This window comes from Sander vitreus, chromosome 16 (genome assembly GCF_031162955.1).
Source record: "Sander vitreus isolate 19-12246 chromosome 16, sanVit1, whole genome shotgun sequence".
In the NCBI taxonomy this organism is placed as follows: Eukaryota; Metazoa; Chordata; class Actinopteri; order Perciformes; family Percidae; genus Sander; species Sander vitreus.
In genome coordinates, this window is record NC_135870.1 from 18,737,863 (window position 1) to 18,755,816 (window position 17,954).

At 40.1% G+C, this 17,954-nt stretch overlaps 1 protein-coding gene across 2 annotated transcripts in view; it reads left to right on the plus strand.

Annotated features, from left to right (window-relative positions):
- LOC144531349 (poly [ADP-ribose] polymerase tankyrase-1-like) overlaps positions 1-15,753 on the plus strand; it is an 81,486-nt gene extending 65,733 nt beyond the window's left edge. For both annotated transcript variants that reach the window (XM_078271436.1, XM_078271435.1), the window contains 13 exons: positions 135-354; positions 1,925-2,034; positions 2,986-3,174; positions 3,952-4,032; positions 4,326-4,521; positions 4,645-4,724; positions 7,161-7,281; positions 7,605-7,702; positions 8,890-8,964; positions 10,138-10,243; positions 12,563-12,749; positions 13,415-13,571; positions 13,908-15,753. In XM_078271436.1, the coding sequence (XP_078127562.1) occupies positions 135-354; positions 1,925-2,034; positions 2,986-3,174; positions 3,952-4,032; positions 4,326-4,521; positions 4,645-4,724; positions 7,161-7,281; positions 7,605-7,702; positions 8,890-8,964; positions 10,138-10,243; positions 12,563-12,749; positions 13,415-13,571; positions 13,908-13,994 (1,707 nt within the window). In that variant the 3' untranslated portion in view covers positions 13,995-15,753. The remainder of the gene's footprint in view (positions 1-134; positions 355-1,924; positions 2,035-2,985; positions 3,175-3,951; positions 4,033-4,325; positions 4,522-4,644; positions 4,725-7,160; positions 7,282-7,604; positions 7,703-8,889; positions 8,965-10,137; positions 10,244-12,562; positions 12,750-13,414; positions 13,572-13,907) is intronic.
- The last annotated feature ends 2,201 nt before the right edge of the window (positions 15,754-17,954 follow it).

Here is a 17,954-nt window from a genome sequence, read left to right on the forward strand (position 1 = left end):
AACGTTCCGTTTTAAATTTGTTCTTTGTTACAACAAAAAATATTCTGTATTTTGATTGCAAACACTGTCTGCCATATACAGTAGATTTCTCGTGTGCATTTACACTGAACCCCATTTTGGCCTCCTCTCTCCAGCACGGAGCGGACCCCACCAAGAAGAACCGAGATGGTAACACGCCTCTGGACCTGGTGAAGGACGGGGACACCGACATCCAGGACCTGCTGAGAGGAGATGCCGCGTTGCTAGATGCCGCTAAGAAAGGCTGCCTGGCTCGGGTGCAGAAATTATGTAGCCCCGGCAACATTAACTGTCGGGATACGCAGGGACGCAACTCAACACCTCTGCACCTTGCAGGTAATATGCATGTAGAATCCCATTCACAGGTCATTGTAATAAGTAAGCACCTCTCTGATTATATAAAGCTCACTTTGCAGACACATTGAGATGAAAGATAAAACCATAGGGTTTTTTGTTGCATTTTGGATGGAGTTTCCAAGAAGGAACTTTGGAAATGGATTATTCGCTGGTGCCAATCACTCTGGCTACAGCTTTTCAGAACCGCCTATGATTTTGGCTCAGTGAAGTGCCAAGAAGAAGGCAATAAACACACCCAGACAGCTAAAGTCTAGAGGGCAAAAACACCTTGTTCATAGACAGGTGGGCTGAGACAATTTACCCATTTATTAATGTTTTTTGATTACACCAAATGTGTGTGTGCAAAAGCTTTAGCATGCAGATCCCTTTTCACTCTGGTGGCTGATCTAAAAGGAGGACACTCAAAAGTTAAAATCAAAATGGAGTATGAGTTCCTAAATGTCACCACCAGACCAGCTTATGTAATGTATGTTTTTTTTTTTTTTTTTAAATGAATAAATAAAAGTGGATCGTAAAAAAGACTAAACTAAGAGTTGAAAAGCTGAGGTGCCTGGCCTGAAAAGAGCCCTGGTGATATAGCAAGTACTGGAAACAGCCAGGCAGGAGACCTCTGCCTCAGCATGTCAGGCTGTGTTGAGGCTGAAAGGGGATCAACATGTCTGAAATATAACTGAGAGCCTGACCACACAGTGCCTCAAACGTTTTAAAGTAAGTTCTAAAAGGCACAGGGAGCCGGTGAGGGTGGTTGGTCTTTTTTTTAGTAATCGTTAAGAGCTGGACGTCAGCGTTTTGGATAAACTGGAGATGGGAAACTAATTTATGGCGACATAACACTAGTACCTATCATGTACTGTAACAACCTTGGCTTTAAAGGTGCGCACACACGTACTCTTGTAGTTATTTAGGATCTATAATCATGATAGCATCAGCTTCAGAGATAACAAGAGACACACCACTCTGCATAAACGACACAGGACAAACATGTCTTCAAACCTTGAAGAGCAAGAAGGGCCAATATTCAGATATAAGGTTTTTATCTCAGCAATGATCACATGATGTGAATATTACCTTTATGCACCACAAAGGACTTTTCTGACAGCTTGCTTTTCATGGTGTCTAAATGAAGTCACTCCCCAGTGGAAAACTATGCATTTTTAGACTAGGGTTTCATGACCAGGCTAGCTTTTGTTTGATGATAAAGTATGTCTTTATTAGCAAATGTTTTGCAGCCCGACTGGCACTTTTAAAACTGCTTAAAAAAGACTTTGAAGGTCTGCCATTTGTTTTTCTTCATAGATCTGACCACTTAGAGACACACACACCCACGCACCCTCTGCCTTGTCAAAGGAAAAGATGATTATACGCTGTCACACGACAGCTGATGTAGGCTGACATGTCTCTCTGCCTTTCCTCCTCCCATTACCTGACTACATTTTTGTTTCTCCTCTTTTTTTCTTTTTTTTTCTATTTATCTTCCTCTGTCTTTCAACCACCGTCTGTCTTCCTGCTGTTTTCTATACAACCCCCCACCCCCCGCGCCACTCTCTAGCCGGCTATAACAACTTGGAGGTAGCAGAGTATCTGTTGGAACATGGAGCCGACGTGAATGCACAGGACAAAGGAGGGCTGATACCTTTACACAATGCTGCTTCATATGGGGTATAACAGACACACAGACATTCACTCACACACATACATTCTTCACTCACTGCAGACTTGAGTTCAGTTCACAAGTTCAGTTCAGAGATGCTGCCCTTATTCTTTTTGATACCTGTTTATATTTATTTTAGGGTGCAACATTTTACTTCCTATCCTTTCAATTTTCTTGTTGTTGTTCACTCTAATGCAGCTAATTCTGCCTCATTTGTCTTAGGTAAACATCATGAACGGTTATAAATTCATATTTGAGGCTTTAAATCCATATTACATGTGAGATGCGTACGACAGTTTCTGAATCTTGTAGCTTGCATCACATATGACAGTTATAACCTCACTTATTTCCACCCTGTTTTCCCATTTACATTATTATTATTATTAGTAGTAGTAGTAGTAGTAGTAGTAGTATAATTATTAACCTTATAATTGCAATTAGGTTCCCTGAAGACATGCATGAATGTAGTTTTTCCTTCATCTGGAGTCCTTGTTTGTCTCTGCCACATTTTACTTCTAGTTTGACAGCATTCTGCTACTAAATGAGTCATGAAACACATGTTTGAATGAAAACTTGATGAGCTCTGAGTTTTGGATACACACATACGAACCCTTAGCATCGCCCACCGGTACTCAGAAACAAGTTACATTGTGTTCAACGCTGGAGATCGACGATGAGGGAAAAGAACAGGAATCTTTTCTGATCACGTTTTTTATAGCACTCATTCACCAGACTTCACACATTTTCTCATTAAATGCTTTTATTGCTATGTGCCTCATCCTCCCACCAACTCCTCTTCTTTCTGCTCTCATTTTTGTAATCTCTTTTTGTAACTCTTCTCTGAATTCCTTTCCTCTCCTCCTTCTTCCCCTTTTCCTCTTCTGTCTTGTTCTCTCTGTGTCCGTCACCACCACCTCCTCCTCCTCCTCCTTCACATGGACCTCCTGTCCTCCGTCTAGCACGTGGACATAGCTGCCCTGCTGATCAAGTACAACACGTGTGTCAACGCCACAGACAAGTGGGCGTTTACTCCCCTCCACGAGGCGGCTCAGAAGGGGCGGACTCAGCTCTGCGCTCTGCTATTGGCCCATGGAGCCGATCCCACCATGAAGAACCAGGAGGGCCAGACGCCGCTGGACTTGGCAACGGTACGAGAGGCTTTCTTTGAAATGTTTCACCTCATCCTCATTTCTTCATATTAGGAGTCTTGTACCTGTTATGAGTCAGCCCATGGCAATATCATTAGCTTCAACTGATGTTTGACTGGTAATGGTTAACTATTCAGACAGATGAGCACCAAGAAGAAAGTTTTCAGAAATTTGGAATGTGGAACAGGTAGCGTCCAAATGTCTTGCATCCTAATGAGGCTTCCTAATGAGGCTCAATACGCTGTAGGTACCATACCACAGTTTTCCCGAGAGAACATGTCACTACAGCTGACATCCACATCACAAGTGCAACTTGCGATGTTGCTTACATTAGCCCACAATTCTGCTACAGATTAGAGGACACAAAAAAAGATGCTTGTAGCTGGGGACTTGTTGACGACTAGGAAGAATAATTCTCTTCTTGGCTGGTATTTCGAGGCACTGCAAAAAGATGCAAACACAAGCAACTTGGCAGTGAGACAATTCAACTTTTGAGACCGAAAAATTTAATTATTCTACTTACAAATGAAAAGTTGAATTCATATGAAACAAAAATGCACCGTTGCTCAATACATGACACTCAGGGTTTTGCTGCTACGGCCTAACCGGGACTGGTGTGACCAGTAGCTTACTGAGGCTAATCTTAGCAAATTTTAAATAGATATGGCTATATAACACACATTACTGTGTCAGTTCACTGACTTTATGACATGTTATGACATTAACAATACGTCTGTCTACATCTTGTCATTCCGTCTGTCTCTTCATCTGTTGCAGGCTGATGACATCAGAGCATTGTTGATTGACGCCATGCCGCCAGATGCCCTGCCAAGCTGTTTAAAACCCCAGGCCACTGTGGTGAGTGTCCACACACGTACATACATAAGTATAGACAGAGGGCTTTCAGCTTAAACGTAATACTGTGGTGGCCACATTAGCAGTTTGCTGTACGAAGAAACTGCTAACATATGCGGAAAAGGCTAAAAAATAATAATAAGCTTAGGCACATTAAGTGTGAGAGTTAAAGTGTCTCTTGAACTGTAAGCAAATAGTTGAAGTATGTGCACTGTAAAAAGTTGTAAGATGTCAGTCAGTATGTATAAGAGTTTAGCAATAAACTTTGACTTGGCCCTTCTCTCTTCCACTCTCAGGTAAGTGCAAGCGTGGTGAGTACAGGTGCGGCAGGGGGCGTGGTCATCTCTCCCTCTCCATCCCCATCCTGCCTGTCTGCAGCCAGCAGCATAGACAACCTGACTGCGCCCCTCAGTGACATCACTGTGGGTGGGGCCACTGGACCAGCAGACGGAGCATCTGGGTCTGACAGGAAGGAAGGAGAAAGTACATACAGTAAGTTGTGTCCTGAATCAGAGGCCGGTTCTTTTTGAAATGAAAGCATGCCTGCATGATGTAAACATGTGTAATAGCTGGGACTCCTCTATTGACCCTGCTGACCTCTCTGTGTCTCTGCAGCCCTGCTCGACATGACCATCAACCAGTTTCTGAAGAGCCTAGGGCTGGAACACCTCCGAGACACCTTCCAGCGGGAACAGGTACACACACATTTCTTTATGTGTCTGGGAAAGGCAATAGTGAAAGGGAACAGCAAAAGGTGCAAAGAACTGGAGAGGCACATAGGTATAAGAGATGAGGATGAAAGGTGGAAAGACCAGGAAAGAGCTTCAAATTGCAAGTGAAATATTGTTTAGGTGAATGTAAATATCCAACTTTTACAAATTTCTTTAGGCTTATAGTTTGTTTCTTACAAGGTTAATTCAGTCTTGGTTTGAACTCATTTATTTAATCAGTTTTCTTTTGTTCGTTTTTGTTCCATTTTACATTCCTCATTGTCAGTTCATAACCATTCTAGCGGCGTGGCTCAAGGGATGGCAATGTTTGGTCCAGACTGAATTATCTCAACAACAGATGGATTGCCATAAAATTTGGTTCAGACATCCATGTTTCCCCTCAGGATGTAATTACTTCGCTAATCCCTCAACTTTTTATCTTGGGTCATCAACATTTTAATTTGTCCAACATTTTGATTGCTTATTATAGCTAAGTTTATGGCTAAATACTTTTAAAGCTATCAGCCTCAACTGTAATTTGTGTTTAGTGCTAATTCGCAAATGTTAACTTATATGCTAAAATAAGATGGCGATCATGGTAAATGATGGTGATGTGGTAAATATCTCGCCTGCTTAGCATCAGCATGTTTGCACTGTCGCTGTGAGGATGTTAGTGTTAGCATTTAGCTCAGAGCACCACTGTGCCTAAGTACAGCCTTGCAGAGCTGTAGCATCGCTGTAGACTGTCTCTGCTCCACTCTAAGAAAGAAAGAGGTGGTGATGTCCATAGAGCAATGGAGACAGAAGAGGGATACAGATGGACGGAGTGAGAGAACAAGGGAAAAAAATAAAGAGAGAGGCTTAAGGAGAAAGATGGAGGAAATAGATACAGGCAGAGACAAGGAGACAGATGGGTTAACAGAAAAAGGAAAAATCTGAAGAAACAGAAATAAGAGTGAAATTGAGAGGTGACAGCAGGCAAAAGGCTAAGCATAGCAGTACGGAGGATATGTGTGTTTGTGTGTGCTATATGTATCCTTGGTTCCCCTAAAGGGAAACGAGCAATCACTGATATTCAGATGAAGATTGTGATAAAGGTAAGAGTCAGCTTGGTGTTAATGGAAAAGTACATTTTTATTTCAGAATAACATTAACTCAGAGTCATAACAAAGAGTTACGCATACTGTAGGTTTAACGGAATTTACATCACTACATCGGCCAATTTAATTAACACTAAAACCATACTTTTTACTCATTATGTTGAAATTACAATATTGTGTTAAAAACTGAACCTATTTCAGCTGTAATGATTAACAACTCTAATCAACTTTCTGCTGTGTGAATCCTCCCTCTGTTCCCTCTGTAAAGCTCTACTTCTGATTTGTTTGTTGTTGTAGAAGAGGATGAGTAGTACATCTTTGTCAACACATATGCAAAAAATATGGAGATCAGCCACTATTACTGTTTAATTAAAACTTGCAGGGAGAATGCAATAATTTTGCAAGGAATTGGTAGAAGTTATTTAGTTGGATGTTCCAGGTGGCAGATTGCTCAGATGCTGCTTTTCCACTGCTGTGATGGCATTGTAAGATGGCAGCTTGAAGCATCAGCCAGTGGCGAGAACCAGGCTGATGTATCACTTTCATTAGTTTTCTGTGATTACTTCAAATCGCGTGTGACAAACTGTTTTTCTCTGTTAGACAGATCATACGGGCTTCTGAAGAAGTAAAAAGCTGAAGTTTTCATTTCTTTGCTGTGATTTTGGAAATGAAACCGGAGTTACTTGTATTCACTTTGGTGCCAGACAAATTTTCAGTTTCTGTTTTGCTTATTTCTGTGTTTTGACTCAGAGCAGAGTATTTAGGATATGATGATTACACCTGTTGCAGTGATCACAGTAACACAGAGGGAAGTACGTAAAAGTTACTGTTTAAAAAGCAGAGTAATCTCTGTCGCCAGCATGAATCTCATCTGGGATCGCCCTGAAAAAACTCACACACTTCACCATCATCATTTTGCATATGAAAGGCTTGATTACTGCCATTCATTCATTGACCTTTTTTTTCATGCCGCTTCTGTCTTTCTCTCATGAATATCTGTCAGACCGATTGTCTCTGCGATGTCTTAGATCATTAAACTCTTGTTTTATTGTTGGTTATTTAATGTTAATGATCAGTTTTAGCATGACTTGCTGTTGTCACCATCAAACTGTAATGTGTTTTTGTTTAGGTTTGAGTAGAATTCTACCTTTCGATAAATGAGAACATTTGATTCAGTTGACAGATGTATAATTAGAAGTATCGCTCAAATAATGATTGGACATTATGATAATAAAATGTTATTATCCTAGTAATATACATTCTTTTGGCAGAAGACAACTATAAGCAAGACTGACATGACTCATTTGTTGTTTCCGGGCAGATTTCGCTGGATGTGCTGGCAGATATGGGTCACGAGGAGCTGAAAGAGATCGGCATCAACGCTTACGGCCACAGACACAAACTCATCAAGGGCATCGAGAGGCTGCTGGGAGGCCAGCAAGGTCAGGAAACAAGCAAAAACACGCACACACAAAACCACACTCACACAACCACACACACACCTGTTCCTATATCAGATTTATTGTATTGAAATGACATAAATATTGAATCTTCAAATAAACACGGGAAATGTTAAAACAATCAAACATGTTCTCTTTATAACGCCAAGTTCTGTTATTTAGTCTTAAGATTCGTTGAGAAACACTCAAAATACTTACGTTACATCATCTATACATCAAACTCCTGGGTTATATATATGTGGCTGTACCTGTAATGTATGATAAGAAATTTAGTGTCAGTGTCATCATTTGTTTTTTGTTTGTAGGTGCAAACCCATATCTGACGTTCCACTGCTCCAGCCAGGGCACCGTGCTGATCGACCTGGCACCGGACGACAAGGAGTTCCAGTCTGTGGAGGAGGAAGTATGCAAACACACTTTTACACACACGCATCCAGACACGACATACATTTGGGTTGATAGTGTCACCACAGTACAGCAACAATCTGCAGGAGAGACTTTAGACCAGGGCTACTGCTCCTTTAACTATATAAATGAAAGCAGTAACTGAAAGCGACAGCAGATATCAGTCTAAATGGATTTTAAATTAATGAGGACCGTCAGATGTTAACAAAAAATGAACAGCTAATATAATCTGTAATTTTTACTTGGGAACTTGAAAAATGACTGATATGATGTCTCCAGACAGTTTCTAATGCTAGGTTGAGTACCTTTACCTAGTCATCAATAAAGTCATTAGGATGATTTTTGTGAATGGTGGTGATCATTTCACCCACATTATGGCAAACTTTCTTCAAATGGTTCCATCAGTTTGTAAATCCACCTGCAGCAGCTTCTGATCTATTTTTACTTTAAGTTTTTTTTTTTTTTTTTTACTGCAGCAAATTTCCCACAGGCATTATTTAGTTATCTACTGTGATTAAATGAGTTGCTGCTCTGTAATCTCCGCTTAGTCACTTGCCACTTTATTTGGTACACCCAACTAAAACAGTTTATAAAACAGTCCTGCAAAAAAATCCTGCCTTCATGGTGTTTATAATGTTTGTGTTTTTGTCCATCCCATTGATATCACAGAGCGTAGGCTAAATCACAGAAACACATCTCTGTTGTGCTGTTGAGTTCAACAAACTACATCCTCCAAAATGACCATACAGATCAACACCTCTCTAAAACCTCAACAGGACCGTTGTATTATAGACAGAGAGAGATAGAGCATTAGTTTTAGCTAGGTGTAACTAATACATTGGCAACTGAGTGTACACGTCAGTAATAGCTGAAACACCAGATATTGATCTTTATAGAATTAAAAAGAGTTAACAGAAAATACTACAAGTGACCTAAATTTGAATTGTTAATCTGAATTAATATAAAAACACTCCTGTGCTGCCGAGGTAAAACAGGACTCATCACTATGTCTCCTAATGCTGTCCAGACAGCTGTGTGAATCACACCTTATGTTATTCACGATATACTGTATGAAAACTGCATTTCATTAGCATGTTTTATCCCCCACATTCTCCATTTTAACCTTAAAAGCTTTGCATAAGTTTGTCATTTTGATCGTCTTCTGTCTGTTTATTTCCTCCTTAGCTACAGAGCACTATCAGAGAGCACCGCGATGGAGGGAATGCAGGTGGAGTCTTCAGCCGGTACAACATCATTAAGGTGTGTGTTCACAACACACAGAGTACACATTAGAGCTGTCAGTCTTCCTCCACCATATACCATTCGAATTTCATTTGTTATTTTTTTAAATATTCAAATATTAAATGCTCAAATGCAGCCTGTTATAAATATGTACTACACTACTCAGGCTTATGCATTGTCAATGCCACTGTAAGCATGTGGTTGTCGTTACACGTTCTGTCCACTAGAGGGACTTCCAACATCATCATGATCTACGTCATGGCGCATTGCATTTCTGGCACGCAACTTTGTTTACATTACATTCCACCACGCACACAGCGACAAACCCAACTCAGCAGAGAACTCTGCAATGAAACATGATCTACCAAGTGTATTGAAGCGGCTCTGTTGTAAAGGTTGCTCGGTTAGCACAATGACATCATGTTAGAAAGCACAGCCGGAATGATTTGTCATAAACTAAGTAACAATAGTGTTAGCTATGATGCTAACGGCATTGATAACTAAGCCAAACGGTGCTGCCACTACTATTTTAGTGATTTATGAGCAACTTGTTTCTTGCAGATTGTCACGAGAAAACAGCTGTTAGAAGGTAATATACAAAGTCGATGCTAACTCTGACAGCTGTAGGGCAGCTAATATTAACTTTAGCTGTCTCGATGAAGCTCCCAACTAAGCTCCTATAACTCGCAATGCAGATAGGAAACCAGAATGAGCTAACTATTGATAACGTAAACATTTTGGCTCGGTGGATGTCGATTTTAAAGTCATGTTAAAACTATTTCCCATCCTTCTTCCGATTTCCAGCCGCAGCCTGTCACTCCCCCCTGTACTACCGTTACTCAGTACGTAACGTTGGCTCACAATGCCTTGTTTCTCACTCCCGTAACTTATTGTTCATCAGACATGAGAAGAGGGAGATTAGCTAACTTTAGCCAACCTATTTTAAAAAAACAAAAAAATCACATTTGAATAGTAATTTCAGCATTCGAATAGTATTGATTGATATTCAAATTATATTTGACTGTCGGAATTCATTCCAACAGCCCTAGTACACATACACAGAGACCAGTTTTGTCTTTTAACGATCACACAGGAGGAGTTGAAACTTAATTAACTAACAAAGAGTCAAATTAAATGTGGTGTCTGGTTTGACTCATCCCTCCCTCTGTTCCTCCATTCCTTCCTCTGCAGATTCAGAAGGTGGTGAATAAGAAGCTACGGGAGAGATACGCACACAGACAAAAGGAAATCGCAGACGAGAATCACAACCATCACAACGAGCGAATGCTCTTTCACGGTAAATGAACAGAGTATATAGTTCAGCAGGGTGGGTTTCCTCACCATCTAATATATCAAGTATTTCAACAGCTTGTTGCTTAACTTTTTATATATTTTCTTACTTCTTTATTAAGTGGTCTTTATTAAGTGGTCTTCTTTTCTAACATTTGATGTCCACTTCTTCTTCTTCTGTATTAATTAAATTAAGGTTAAACAATGATTACTTTGTTTGGTCAATTTCCATAAACTTCACCAACGCTTTCTTCATCATTTTTCCAATATTTTTTTCCTGCTGTTATTACAAACATGTCTGAGCTTAACCTCAGTCCCTTGACTCCCATCCGTCTGTGGAGCTGTAGTCTCGCTTTGCCGGACCCTCCCTCAAAGCGTGCTGAAGGAGGGTCTGGCTCCTCCACATAGCATTCGGGGATAGGAGGAAAATATGAGGGGCCATCTGGGACATTATTCACAATTACCTCACACACTGAAACGGGAATTCACTTTCAATAGTGTTTATGAGAACATTTCAGTATAGCACGTTTTTGATCACCTCCTATAGTGTCAGTCACTTCCTCTTTGTTGACAGAAGTGAAACTCCTCGACCTTCTGCATCAATGTTCAACCATTCGTGGACTCTGAGACGAACTTCGCCATTGTGCGGTCTGAACTGTGAGGAAGTAGCAAACCCACAGGCAGTGGCAGAGCGTAGTGGACAGGTTAGGGTGTATGGTTTGACCATGTTCTGGATGTAGCCATTCACAGCACAATCGGCAAGTACCAGTGTACTGAATCGGATTTGAGAAACCACCGGGAGCCGGTGTGGAGGAGCAGGGTAGTATGGGAGAACTTGGGTAAGTTATAGATCAGCCAGGCTGATGATAAGCACCAGAGGTCGGCTAGCAGATGGAGGCACAACAGCCAGGAGTGAGTTGCAGTAGTCTAGGCGCGAGATGTAAAGAGCCGGGACCAGAACCTGCGCCGCCTCCTGGGTGAGGAATGGTCGTATCCTCCTGATCTTGTGGAGAATAAATCTTCTGGAGTGGGTTGTCGCAGAGATGTTAGCAGTGAAGAACAGCTGGTCATCCAGTCATTAATCTTCCATATCCACAACCCCCGGCACTGCAGTCGAGTTCTGTTTCTTTAAAACTTTAAACACTGTAGAGTTGAAAATCCCAGGAAGTCGTCTGGCTTCTGTGATGTCTGAAATGCTGCATGTGACACCAACGATCATACAGTACTATGTTCAAAGTCTCTTAGATCATGGATTTCCCAGGATAACACTTAGTCAAACAGTATCTGGATCTCTCTTCCTTGTCTGCGTTCTTTTTACATTTGTGCTGAGAGCTGTTTATACAAGGGGAGGTAAACTAATTGCAGAGGATGCTGAATGTAGACATATCATCATCAGATAGACTATGTTTTTATAATAACGCTTTAAATTATTATTGTTAGCTACTTATATTTGGGGCCTCTTCCGGTGGAGGCTCCAGAAATGGATAGAATTGTTCTTGTGTTGAAGCAAAGATAAACGAGAGGGATTGAAACGAGACGTGTTGGGATGTTTTCCAGGTGCCTATAAGCATGTGCATACAGGATTCGTTCCTGTCCCCACAGTGGAGGTCTGCAGGGAGAGTCTATTGCATGTTTTTGCGGTGTGATGGCCCTAAAGGTCCAGACACACCAAGCCGATAATCGGCCGTTGGACAGTCTGGCGAAGTCAGTGACTCGAGTCTGTTCGGTGTGTTCCGTGCCGTCGTCCGTCCGAGGGGCTGTCGTCCTTCATTTTGGCCGATTTGACATGTATAATCGGCGGGGCGGGCACTGCCGGCAGTCGGACTCAAATGAGCCATCTGATTGGTAGAGTGCTAACCCGGAAAAGGGGAGCGGAATGAGCGTGACTAGAGTCTCTCAAAATCTGATGAAAACCTTTTAAACTGACCTTTGTTGATCTGAAATGAAGACAGATTCAGCAACTGCATGGCCTATTTCTCGTTTAAAATGTTTTCAGAAACACGTTTCGGTGAACTATTTTAGTAAAATATGAGATCGTATTCTGAACAAGCCGCCATGACAGTCTGGCTTTGAATTTCCGGAGAAACCAGAACCACGTGACGGGTTTGTCCAATCAGCTGCCGGTTTTCATTTTTGGGGCGACAATACAGATTAGCGCCGCCTGCTGTTATGGAGACGTATTACATCTCGTCACTTTGGTGTGTTACGAGGCACTTTTTTGACCAACTCAGGGAGACCGATCAGTCCAACTGCCTTTTCTGCCGAGAGTCGGCCGTCTGGTCGGTGTGTCTCGACCGTAATATGAATGTGTCCTTTCTCCTGCCAGGCTCTCCCTTCATCAATGCCATCATCCACAAGGGCTTCGACGAGCGACACGCCTACATTGGCGGCATGTTTGGAGCCGGGATCTATTTTGCGGAGAACTCCTCCAAAAGCAACCAGTACGTGTACGGGATTGGTGGAGGCACAGGATGCCCCACCCACAAAGACCGCTCCTGCTATGTGTGCCACAGGTGAGACGTCTTTTAAGTTTAAAAAAATATATTCTCTTTACCATGGTGGCATGTTCATCTTATCCTGTTTGTTCCAACAACTTGATTCTTCCTGTGTGGAAGGAAAGAACTACTCGTCAGTACCCATGTCCCAATTCCACACTAAGTACTAATTCTAATCAGGTTTTGATTATGTAATTTGTTCATACCGCTAAAGTGACAACAGTTTACTCAAATATGCTGCTATGTATACCGAATATGTATACTGAATCCACTCAATTTTAGATGTGCCTTCAATGGACTCTATCGTCCCACAATGCATTGCGCAAAGAAACAGGAGAAAAGACAAACATGTTGCTTTCTTTACTTGTATTTCAAAGCTATCAGCACTTACTTAGTACATTATCATTTCCTGTTAGTGCAAAACAGTAAATCAAAATTGATTTATTGTACTAATTGCTATAACAATATATACAATTATTAAATTAGAATATAGTACTTTTTATCCTTTTATCAACCTTTTATCAACCACAATCACTGTTGTGCGTTACTGCAGGAAGCAAAATTGAGACGCAAAATAATTGACATAAAAACTCACTGCAACATAGTATTACTCTGAGTAAAAATAAAAATATAAAGCTATTTATTTGACCTTCACGGCATCATTCTGTGTTTTTGCATTTCAGGCAGATGCTGTTCTGCAGAGTGACGCTGGGTAAGTCGTTTCTTCAGTTTAGTGCGATGAAAATGGCCCACGCCCCCCCTGGACACCACTCGGTTATAGGTCGACCCAGTGTCAACGGACTGGCGTATGCAGAGTACGTCATCTACAGAGGGGAGCAGGTCAGTACACTAATCTTTTTTTTGACCACCTGTTTGTGTTAAATATTTTTGCTACATAAATTGTATGAAATAAGTAGTGTTGCACCAATTTTCATTATTCATAAATCTGTGGATTATTCTTTTGATTAATTGATTCATAATTTTGTCTATAAGAATGCCAGAAAATGTTTAAATACCCATCATAATTCAAAGGTGACATCTTTAAATAGCAGCAAATCCTTGAATCGATCATCATTTCTTTTCTGTCCTGTAACTGTATGTACACATGACATGAGTTCAACACTAGAAAGCCTAATATTTACTTTGAGTTCAATTTGATGTGATCCTTGTCCACAGGCGTACCCAGAATACTTGATCACCTACCAGATTGTGAAGCCGGAGAGTCTGGCCACGCCTGCTGCCACACCGGAGCAGAAGTCCTAAAATGCAATCACGGCTGGATTGGAAGAAGGCCAGACTGCAATGGACTAGAGCCACTCTCTGGAACTGAACTAGAGGGTGTTTTTAAACCTCAGACCCTAAATGAAAGTCTCCAGAGTTGAACTTAAGGTGGGTGAGGTGAACTGTCGACCCTCAGAAACAGACCTGGATGTGTCTAAATAGGAGATGAGGAGGAGGATGAGTTTTGGTGTGTGATACATGCCCAGTCCAGAGCAGCAGACAGCAAAATCTATCAGATTCGTTAATTAATTGGGTCTAATTTTGCAGGAGAAAATACAAATGGTTAGATCAACACTTCTGGAAGTGTACCAGTAAGCTAAAATATAAATTTGCAGGCCTCTGGCTCGATCCTTACAAAAAACAAAAAAACAATCAAGAAAGCAATTACAACAGGACACAGTCCAAAGGAAAACAAACATAACTGGTGTTGCACCTTTGCACACTGCTCATGTAATCTACCCCCAATTTTTTATCTGTTGTTTTGATATTGTGTCCTCTTGGCTTTGTGCATCATCCACATCAGCAAAACACCCTGAGGCCACAACAGCGATTGTTACAATGAGGGAACAGAAATCAAGCACATTTTATGTTATAGCTTGTCACATTTTTACCAATGAAACTCATGTTAACAAGATACAGCTTTCTGTTCTGTCACATCTTTTCTGCTGTAAACAAAGAAGACATTCTAAAACAAGTGTGAGCATGAACAAGTAAAACAGATGACAGCGGGCAAATACCCAAAAGTCAATAAGCAGAAAACAAACAATCCACTGCTACTACCGGTGCCGGCTGCAGACTATCCACTACAGTCCATACAGGGACCATCTTCTACACCCACCAGTCAGACCAAACCAGTTCATGTCAGAGGAACAGCAAAACTTAAAAGCTTTTTTTAGTTTTAAAATCCAGATTTTGGGCAGAGCTGAGTTGTGACAAGCAAGCAGCAACTGGAGACACCTGTCAATCAATCCAACATGCCCTAAACATACTGCTTTCCAAGCCTTAATTGCATTTCAAGGAAATCAGTTCTTTTCAAAATTGTTTTCCAATTCAATATAATACTGTTTGGAGTCAAAATCTAACGGTCATTATACTGTATAAACAACATCTTAAAAAGGTCCCATATTGTAAAAAGTAAGTTTTTTTTTTTTTTTTTTACTATAAAGCAGGTCAAGGTGCTATATAAATACTGGGAAAGTATCAAAACAAGAAATATATATATATATATATATATATAGATGGATGTAGAAAGTGCCCCTACAGTCATTCCCCGACTGCAATGACGGTGCAGAAACACGTTTTCAGGAGGGAGGGTTTAAAGAGACGGGCGCTAAAAAGAGCGTTTCAGACAGAGGGTAAATACATGTATATTCAGACAGACGGTATGAGAAAAATTATGTTTTTTGAACATTAGAGATGTAAACGTGTTCTAGTAGAAACCTAAAATACAAGTTTGAACCTGAAAATGAGCATATTATGGGACCTTTAAAGACCTTTCACATTGGCTTTGATGGTGGTTGCTGTTCGTTTCAGCTCAGATTAAAACTGTCCACAATCAAAGTGTGTTACTAGAACCAGGACCATGAGACCAAACTGTGACACTTTCATATTGTCGCCGTTGGCCAGAAACCTTGCATCTCCATATTTTGTTATTTAAATGTTTTTTTATTCATTTTTTAATGCTATCGGTCCCCCTTTTTGTCTGTGGGTTTTACAGATATTATATATATATATATATATATATGTATATATATATATATATATATATATATGTATGTATATATATATATATATATATGTATATATATATATATATTTAATCAGACGATTACCTTGTCAGACAAAAATTGCTCAATTAAAATGTTTTCAAATTAGCCTTTTATTTCCTGAAAAGCAACCGTTTTGCACATGCAAGGTTTTCACCCGACAACGATGATATGTACACGTACAAACACATACATACATACATCCATACATGCATAATGTGACATTGTTCTCTGTGAAGCCCTAAATTGTGAATTATATTGATCTCGTCAATGCTAAACATTCACATGATATAACATAACATTCTTCTACATCCGTGTGCTACTTATTAACATTTACATCTGGAGCATCTTTTTGTTTTTGTGTTTAATGCTGCCTTCTCGGCCCTTCCTTCTCTACCTGTAACTGTTAGTGCCCCCTAGTGGTGCAACAGAGGAATTGCTGGCTTGTAGTATTATGTTGAAGGGAACAAATCTACTGTATATCAGGAAGGCATTTATGTAGGGATTCATTTCTACAGTGTCTTTTTCTGAGGCCTATTCCAATTTTGTCTTTTTCCTTGCATGTTACTTTATGTTTCCATTATTTTTAGGTCATCGTTATACTCCTGAGTTTACACTCCTGAACATAAGCAAATGAGGAAAGTGACCCTAGTCTCTGCATCTTAGCAAGCCATTCAGCGGGCTGGTCACAGGCTTCAAAAAGATATTTATACAAACTAGAGATCTGCAGGTTGACTGAGGTTGAGGATGACGAAAAGGATAATGGCTATGTTCTACTTACTATAAAAAAGCTATCAAATTTGTTTGTATTAACCATTTATAGTAACACACACTAACATGTACGATAAACTTCATAACAGCAAGATTAACAAACTCCTCACACTACGTATGCTTGAAAGTTTTTTTTTTTTTTTTTTACTATACTGACCATGTTTTTCTGTTAATTATTTGTTTTTTTTATTAATGACACTGTACACCACATGGGACCACACGTTTTAGTTTCTTTCATGTTCATCACATCACGCCGAGTCGAGCAGTGCTGAGGTCTTTGAAATTCCATGAAACTGTGTGGAATGGAAAGGGAAATGACGAACAGTTTTTGAGAATGAATAGCCTTCAAAATCACTTGGAAACCCAAATCAGGCAGCAGCAACGGATTCATACCCGTTAAAGGCACATCACGTTTAAATCTGACAAAGCTGTTCTAATATTTCTTTTTATCCTGACTTTGTTAGCACTGCAGTGTCTGCCAGCCAAACTCAGATTTCAGCAGATTTGCGCCTTCAAGGTGAAGATGACGTTGGTCTGAGCCAAGTGCAAACAAACATTAAATCCACGCTAAGTGTGAACTAAGCCTAAAATCTCCATACTGTATGTGTAGAGAAACTTAACTGGTAGCTCAAAATAGTCGCCCCTGAGACTTTTAAACTAAACCTTTTTGTCAGACTATTTGCACGTGTTTTCCCTCAGTTTTGCATCCCAAACCGTTGATTGCAATAGTTCATCCCAATAACAATGATAACAAATTAACTGAGTAGCAGCACGTCAGCAAATTACAAAGTCAGTCATTGCAGGGAAATTGGAAAGGAAATGAATTGAAAATGAAATAGTAGACTGAATAACAACTGATGACTGAAGTAAAATTGAGAAAAACTAATCAGCTTGAAATTAAATTGTAATGGCAAAAAAGCGTTCAATGGGAAAATAAGAGTTAAAGCAGCGTTCTATGGCCCGATGTGAAAGCTACTCGGTAAAAGGATGTTTTTAAGACCAAGTGATTTTACCTGCCTAGAAGACATGTTTTTCTTCAAGTAAATTATTTAGGATCTGGCATTTCACAAATTGACTTAACCCTTGTGTTGACTTCAGGTCACATTGACCCGTTTTCAATTTTTGTTTTATATCAGAAAATATGGGACGTAAAAATAAGCGCTGAAAATTTAAACAATTTAAAACGTTGGAAAAAGCAAAAACAAACTGTAAAAAAAAGGCGTCAAAAAGTGTTTTTTTTTTTCAAGGTTGACGGGAAGACAACACAAAGGTTAAGTCATAAAGCTCTAATTGGATTTTTAATGATAAACAAAGCAAGTTTATAGTCAGTTTCTCTGAGACAAACGATTTGAGATGAAGTGGCAGCGTCACTGTTGGCTCTCTCGGCATAAACACAAACGGAGCA